Here is an 8455-nt window from a genome sequence, read left to right as displayed (position 1 = left end):
TTAAGAGAACTCAGGGTCCGTTACTTAAACTGAATTGATCCACATTTGTGTATGTGGATTAAGAAAAGAGTGGATAGTGATTATGTGGCTGGGGCCTCCATTTTTCCCAGGGCTTGCTTTGCCCTCTTGTGTCTGGGCCACTCTCACCTCCTCTCATTTAATCTACAATAACAGAACATAGTTAAGTACTAAGATTCTCATTACTTACAGACCTTGCAGATCTGCAAAAGCTATCTCACCTCTCCCTCCTGGTGTGGCTTAGTGAGTCACTACCCAGACCTTGCCCAAGCAATTTTTTCCCTTGTATGATTAAGGGCTAAAATCACTAGAAATCACAGGTAATGGTCAGCATTCAGTCACCATTTACTGTGAAATGGCTAAAATAGAGGTCACAGAATCACAGAATTCTTAGGTCTATCTAACCTCTGGAAATCATTCAGTCCATCCCCCCGGCCCAGGCAGGGCTACCTAGAGGTGACACAGAAACGTGTCCAGGTGGGGTTTGAATATCTCCAGAGAGCAAAACTCCATGGCCTCACTGGGCAGCCTCTTCCAGCGCTTGCCACCCTCAATGTCAAGAAGCTTTGCCTCATGTTGAGGTGAAAGTTCTTGTGTTCTATGGCCATTGCTCCTCCTTGCTCCCACAGGGCACCGCTGAAAACAGTCTCTTACATCTTTGAGATATTTACATGCAGTAATGCGATCCCCTCTGTCTTCTCTCCTCTAGACTAACAGACTCTACTTCCTCAGATGATTCTTATGAAACAGAGGCTCCAAAACTCTCATCCTCTTTGTGGTTCCCCACTGGACCCTCCCCAGTCACATCTTGTACTGTCTTGTACTGAGGAGCCCAGGAGTGGACAGAGCTCTCCAGATGTGGCCTCACCAGGACTGAGTAGAGGGTCAGGGCCATCTCCCTTGACCTGCTGGCCACACTCTTCCCAATGTACCCCAGGATACCACTGGTCCTCCACATACTGATTTCGCTGTCAGAAATATAATGTTGAGGGTACTGTGAAGACACCGTGAGCATGGAATTACTCCTGTATTTCACATTTATTATTTTAAAGAAAGGGCACTTTTTAAATTTTCTGTTGTAGTCATTGTACAAAACAAAATATCTCAATCTTCTATTTTATAGACTGTATTTTAATTTCAAGACTTAAAATACAAAACCCCTAGAAGAAATCTTAAGGATATTTCCACAAAGACTTTTTTCATGGTTTTATTTTTATATTACAAGCCTTTTTTCCTTTGGAAATGCAAATATATACCATCATAAATTGTAATATGGGACATACAAAGAATCCTTGACCTTCATGTAGCATAAAATGATTGTGATGAATCAAATAATTTAATGCAGCAATGTAGTTTAAAAAAGTATCCAAGTATGTATTCCAGACATAGAGAGCAGATGTTGATTTACAGCTGGACCTGTGATGAAAGGAATCTCCTGCCATTATCCCTGTAATGAGGAAGATAAAGAGAGTTGCTGCTGGCATGTGCATTTAAGCTGGGTGGTATTAAACTGGACCGACATTCAACACATTCACCTGCATCTGTCCTGTCCCTCTGCAGGCTGTTTGGAAGAACAGCTCTAACCCGAGTTTCCAGCTCTTTACAGTACAGGGAAAGGAAGAAAAAAATACAGGAAAGTCCCCTAGACCCACTAACCAAAACTCAAGAGGCACCAATGATATGTATCATATTATGATGCAGAAGAAAAGAAAACTTCTATGGTTTTAGGGTACAGAACTGAGAACAGAAGCCCAGGTTAAAACTGATACTTCTCCAGTTTTCCTCTGTTACATCAAATCTGAACTTGCTAAGGCAAATTCCAATGAAGTCAAGTTTGGGTTAGGTCTGTACTTTCCATGTCTTTGCACCTGCAAGGCAGGATTGATAGCAAATCTTTTGGCTAGGTGTATGGTATGTGAAAATAGTCTAGTGATTGATGTAAGTAAAAAATCAGATTTTTCAGATCAGCTAATAGAGATAATTCTTGTGTTTTGGCCCATGGGAACTAATGATATTTGATAAGTGATTTATTTTTAAACACACTACACTGTAAAGTGGCCATGAAAAGGGAACAGGCTCATTTTAATTAATCCATTAGATCAACTCCTGAGCAGAAAAGGCTGGCAGAGCTTGCAGAAGAATTGCATGTTAATGAAGTTGGAGGTCACTCATTTTTCTAATTAATTATTACTTGACAGAAAAAAAATTCATGAAAGCCATGTTATGTATAACTATTTAACTGTACTACATACAATTGGTTAGAAGAAGGGAAGAAGCAGATACTTGTGAGGACAGTGCCAGCATGCAAATTATCTATCCCATTCCTCTAATCATCTTGGCCTTATCATTCTCTACCTGGTGTGCCTCTGAGATTATGTAAGTATTACAGCTGATATTGTCTTGTGGGATGGCAGTTTCTATGACACAATTTTTTCTCTACTTTTGGAGAATATCTGCCTTTGGTGAGGGGATAGATCTTGACTTCCAGAGTCGTCTCTGGTTTCACCCAGTGACTTACCTGTCTCAGAGGTGCCAGCCCTGTCACTGCAGCACAGTACATTGCCTGCTGCTGTAGGCACTGCTGTGGTCCAGCATTGGTATGTACATTTTAGCAACAATGCAGTAGCTGACTCCAGGCCTCAAATCTTGTATTTTAATAACCTTGTCTTTCCCTTCATACACCAGGACCCTGTGTTGCTTCACACAGATTGGAGAAAAAAGAGCCAGTCAGGCACATTTCCCTGGCAAGTGTGTCTGTGAGTAAAGCTGGATGAGAACAGAGCATGCAGAACAGCACATGGACTTACACAAACTCAACAGCATTAATAACTTATTTATAACTTATTATGCTTTTTACAGAAAATTCCCTCCCTCCCCCCCAATTCCTCTCCTGTCACAAATTTTTAATCTAGGTCATAGATTATGAAGTATTAAGTTGATGGAAAATAATACAGGAAGGAATTACAACTCAATTAAATCAAATTCAATTCCTGAAAAATAAGCCTACTTTGTTTTGAAACACTTGCACAGTCATCACTTCTCCCACAGTCCCAGGAGATTGTTTCAACAGTAAAACAAGTATGGTGTGTCAACACTTTTCTTGCTTTTCAATGGTAAAGGTTTCATATCTGAATATATTCTTACCTCATCTAGCAAGTTGTTGATTATGAAGACTTGATACAGCATATCATAATAATTTGTCATTGGTATTTTGCTGCCTCTTTTCCTTCTATAAGGAGAACGTGGAGCCTGGAGCTTTACTGTTATGGATTTGTTGCTATGAACCACAGTTACCATTGGAGGTCCTATCATCGCTATGAAAAAAGAAACCCAAAGCTATAAACACAATTATAGTTTATTAACAATATATCCTAGAATGCAATTTGAATCCATTTAACAAATGCTTATGTTACCAATAATATATTATGCTGTATTTACTCCTCAAGTGACACTTAGTAAATTCTTACTTCTTAGTGTTTCTTTGGTTTGGTTATTGTTATTTTGGAGGTGACATTTCCAGTGTTTGTAAAAGTTTGAGCCAAACTTTTTGAAATCCCTTAGAGCTGATGTTGTTAAGTGCTGACTGGTCAAGCAAAATCCCAAAATTGCCCTGAATTTCTTTTTCCCTCATATTTGTCTTTGTGCTTGGACTGCACAAAACATCCATTTGAACCATTTCAGCTATGCTGAGGATGCAGTTTACATCATCACTTTCAAATATTTTGCAGTCAGCTTGGTTAAACACAGCTAAGGCTTCAAGCTAGTGCCTGCATGCACCTGTGTGCAGCACCAGAAATTTGGGGACACAGGGCAGCAGCTGCCACACGAATCTCTCCTGGAGGAGGAGGAGGTGGCACAGGGCAAGATGCACCTTGTTTTGCTGCAAGGCACTGCTCTGTGTCAAAGCTTGTGGTTTCATCTGTGCAGGAGGCTCAAGGTAGTTGGCACTTCAGGGCTGTGAACTGATTTTGATTTTGCATTGGCCAGTGAGAGAAAATGGGTTAATTCATGGTGAACTTACTGGTGAGGAGACTGCTACTGTTCAGTTTGGGCAGTCCTCCATTTCTAACATACTGTGGCACTATAATGACAGTACTAACCAAAAGCTTTGCACATGTCCTTTCTATGCCCTTTTCTGCAGTCACGATAACACATAAGTTTCAGATGAATAGTGGCCACACACCACACAGCTCTGTTCTCTCTCCTCCCCCCAAAGAAAAAATGCTTCCTTTTTTATTGTCTCAAGTCCTGTCCTTCCAGCAGCTCCAAAAATGCCTGAAAATAATTTCCATATTTCCATCCGCAGAGGAAGAGGTTGAATTAAAGGGATCTTTTGATCTCCTAATTACTGGTAAATGGCTACTTAGGCATAATTCCTTGGCTTTCAAGTGTATGGAGAATTACTTTGGCATAACACTTCACCTGAGAGCTGTTGGCTCACTTCTTTATGTACAGCTTTGTGGCTAGAAAAGAATTACTCATGTTTGCAACCTGGGAGCAGAAATGATGCGTTCCATGCCACAGGAGATGGAATTCCTTCCTGGGGGACACTTATGCTTGCACTTACTCTCTCGCCAAGGAGTGAATCTGCAGCTGAGGCTCCAGTTGGAATAGACACCAGCCAGGGCTGCTCTCACTCTGCTGTAGTGAGGCTCCTGGATGTCAGAGATCTCATGTGTTAAGTCACAGACACGGCTTGAAATCCCCCAGCATTCGTCTTTGTTTCGCCACGTGCTCTGCCCATACCTATGGTGAAAAAGGAGGAGGGATGTAATCTTTAGGGATCGCTGCCAGTGTCCATGCAGATTCTTAGCCATCTGTTTTATTCTCGCGGCACTGACAAGTGTCCTGCCGTGGACAATTCTTTAACATGGCAGGTTGACCTCATGGGTGTTTGGGAGCTACAGGTTTCTGTCTTTTCTGGAAGAAATCTAAAGCAGAGATATGGGTCACCAGCCCTGTAGGAAGCCACCTCTATGTTGCCCCATGGGAGAGGTGGGCAAGCTTTGGCTTAGCCAGTGCGTTCAATGATGGGCAGAATGCTGGATTTCACCAACCAATTTCTCAAGGGCAATAATGATTTTAGGCACTCACCAGTGTGCCAGGGATGGGAGCAAAGACCAGCCCCTAATGTTGCCTCAATCTTTCCAGGCAAGGCACCCTGAGGCAGTGTCATGGGCAAGGTAGGCCACCAAAATACCTAAAATGTTCTATTACAGAACTTGACCTACCCAGACCTGCTTGAGACAGGTGGCTGGACCCAGTGACTTTCAGAGGTCCTCTGAAAACTACATTTTGTTTCAAATCCTTAGTGCAATGAGGGTGCAGAGCATAGTGCTGGGCATGCTTATTCCTTGCCTGCACCTTATGGGACTGATAAGTGCAGAAACAACTGAGAGCTGGCAGCCAAGCAGGACATGCCTGTTCCCCAGGAATGAGAACATCCTGCCACCTGAGAAATCATTTTGGTGTGCCCAGCAGGGCTAAGCCCCAGCACAGTGGGAGGCCCCAGTACTTACACTTTATACTGCACAAAGTAGCGCGCATCTCTCGCCTCTCTGGCCCACCCAGGCTGCCAATGCAAAGTGGTGTTGAAATTTAACGAATGGAACTCTACCTTCTGTGGCTTAATCGAATCTTGCAGGTCTTGGTTTTCCAAAACTAAAAGTGCTGTAGATAAGAAGGAATGATAACATAATGTGTTTTTTTCACAGACACACTCCTCCATATTGGAAGCAGAGGGTATTGCTACAGAGCACTCAGTTTCATGACAGTTAGCAGACCATGGGAAAATTAAATATCCTGGATCTCACACTCAAAACTTTCCAAGTCACGAAATCAAGCAGTTACAGAAGAAACACATTTAGAACTATGAAAGGAATACTTTTATGTGGTCTGAGTGTTTGGAGGTAGTTTTTTTGCTGATTGTTTTGGGTTTGTTTGTTTGTTGTTATTTTGATTTTCTTTTTCATTTTTTGTTGTTTTGTTGGTATATTTTTCCTTAGTGAGTTTGCTGCTGTGAAAGATGCCTCATGCACATCCCAGGAAACAAACCCTTCAGATCTGTTCACAGAGTCTGCAGTAAACAGCCCCATCAGTACTTAAAAGTCAAGTGCTCTTTCCCTCTTCACTCCACAACTCAACTTTACCCTGAAGAGACCATAGCTCTTTTAACATGCCACAGTCATGTTTACCAGCTCCTGCCTAATAAACAACCACCTTAAATTCACTGCTTTTCCTGTCTGTACCACTGGAAAAGCTGTCTGACAGTTTTCAAGATCATCTCTTTTCAAACTTCAATATTACTTATAACATAATCAGTTAACTACCTTTCTGAATCATTCAAACCCTAATGTTTTTGTAGGTTTTGTGGTGCAGATGACAGCAGCTTTTACTCTGGCATAGCATAGAATCAGAAAAGATTTGTAGTGGCTGAACTGAAACTGGTAATACAACCATGAAAAAATCGAATGGGTAACACATTAATTTTATCTGCATTTCAGTACCTGGAAAGATAAAATAACAAACTAATTTGAAAGTGGCTGGCTTTTGAAACCCAACAAAGGATAGAGAGATTTATTAACTAATCCAAAAATTCAGTAACAAGCCCTGTCCTCTCCCCCCACCCCCTTCCCATACAGAAAAAGAGCAAAAAGCCCTTACTTACAAGTTGTCTCATCCTGAAGCAGGTGCATCAGTAAGCAGAGGAAGAAAAGCATGATCTCCCTCATGCTTAGGAGAGCAGCTCCATGACTGAAAAGCACCTCTCTTCCTCTTGGGCATGTCTTATGAGGAAGTAATTGCTAAGCACTCCATTCCAGAGTTCCCCTTATTTTCAGTGGTTTCCAAATTCCCCGGTTTGGCTTTGGTTTAATTTAGCTGGGAAACATATGAGTAGCTCTAAATTAAACATAAGCAATTGTTCTTTCTTGGCAGCTGTGGTCATGCCGAGTTTGGAACTAATTATGAACCAAACCATTATGAAGAAAGTCCTTTATTTAAGACAGTAATTGCCAGATGATGTCTGCCAATATTGCTTTATCCCATAAATTTGTCACAGAATCTTTCTTGCTTGCCATGCTATGATTTTAATATTTATTTATATATTTGTTTGTTTGTTTATTTTCAGCTCACTAGTTGCTCAGAGCTGAAGAACACAAGAGATTTTGCTCCAAAGATATAAAAGACCTACCCATGGGATGTGCTCTGGTTTGATGGACTGCCTCTGGGCCAAAAGCAAGAGATGGAGTTTGCAGATATGCTGGTGGCAGGACATCATCTAGGGGGCTGTCACTGGAGGAATGAGGGGCTGTGAAATCACTTCTGGTTGTTGGGCAGCACGTTCACTCCATGCTGGCTGCAGGGGAGATGCTGGGAGGCCGGGGAAGTTGCAGGACTGACAACAACCAGGCAGGGATTAGGAAGGAAAGCCCAGCCCATAGGGCCAAAGTGCCACTCTGGGTTGGACTTTCAGACTGCCCGGAGTCATATGCCCCAACTAGTGTAGGTGTGCTGCAACACTGCCTGCACAAATATTGGCATTTGCCAGTGTTATCCTCTGGATCCTGCCTGCCCAGTATGTCCATCCCTACAGGCTTGATGCTAGGGCTGGGGATGCTGGGGCTCCCCTGTGAAAACAATCTCACTTGGTGCTTGAAATGCTTTAATGCCCCATACACGTCTGCCTGGTGGCAGATTAGCTTTGTGCTCCTGGGATGTATGGAAAGCGCAGACAATTCAGTTGCTGGTGGTGAACGTGGTGCTACTGCCTAGCCTTGCCCCTCACTCTTCCCTCCACAAAAGCTCCCCGATGCTGACACCCACTGGTGATTCACTGCTCATGCACGAGTGCAACTGAGCAAAAGTCGGGATGCATTCTCTTTTTGCTAACTCATGATGATAAGCAAGAGGAGAAAAATGCTAATTTTATAAGACTTAGCGCAGCCCTGTGTAACAGCTTCCACAAAAGGAGTAATGGATGTGAAGACTACCTGTCTGCAAACAAAAAATTGTCATGAAATCATCTTTACTTTGGGAAAATGTGGAAACAGAAGACTTGTCAGGTCAAAAAAACCGGCAAGTTCTGGTCCAAATGAACTTATTTAAGGCCACCAGTTATATTGAATAAACTGAACAACATCTAGTCAAGAAGTTGACCTTGGTCAGATAGGCGGGCACAGGGTCTCAGTTCAGCTGATCATCTTTACCTCATTATACTAGCACCAAACCTGCAGCATATATAGTAAAAAGCTAACTGTGTAGCTTTGAATAATGAACTGGTCAAACCAATTAAGGGAATTGAAGAACTGAGAAAAAATGAAGAAAAAAACCTCACCAAAATGAAGGCAGAAGTCAGAAAGTTTCTCTCTGGCTGCGGATTTTTTATCTATCCATTTCCCAAACACATCTTCAAAATCCAGTGACCTTTAAATAGTTC

The 8455-nt window shown here is 42.2% G+C and overlaps 1 protein-coding gene across 2 annotated transcripts; it reads right to left on the bottom strand.

The window, feature by feature from the left end:
* Positions 1-1148: 1148 nt before the first annotated feature.
* IL22RA2 (interleukin 22 receptor subunit alpha 2) lies at positions 1149-8455 on the bottom strand. Of its 2 annotated transcripts, none has more exons than XM_058835662.1 (7): positions 8354-8455; positions 6686-6897; positions 5538-5688; positions 4586-4764; positions 3163-3332; positions 2537-2715; positions 1149-1465 (listed from the first exon to the last, which is right to left on the bottom strand). In XM_058835662.1, the coding sequence occupies exons 2-6, from the start codon at positions 6747-6749 to the stop codon at positions 2560-2562; spliced, it is 720 nt and encodes a 239-aa protein (XP_058691645.1). In that variant the 5' UTR covers positions 6750-6897; positions 8354-8455; the 3' UTR covers positions 1149-1465; positions 2537-2559. The 2 variants fall into 2 exon arrangements, with proteins under 2 accessions (XP_058691645.1, XP_058691644.1); XM_058835661.1 differs by lacking the exon at positions 8354-8455 and adding an exon at positions 7211-7387.

Source organism: Poecile atricapillus, chromosome 3 (assembly GCF_030490865.1).
Source record: "Poecile atricapillus isolate bPoeAtr1 chromosome 3, bPoeAtr1.hap1, whole genome shotgun sequence".
NCBI classification, from domain to species: Eukaryota; Metazoa; Chordata; class Aves; order Passeriformes; family Paridae; genus Poecile; species Poecile atricapillus.
Note: the sequence above shows the minus strand (reverse complement) of the source record. Positions and strands in the feature narration are given on the sequence as shown.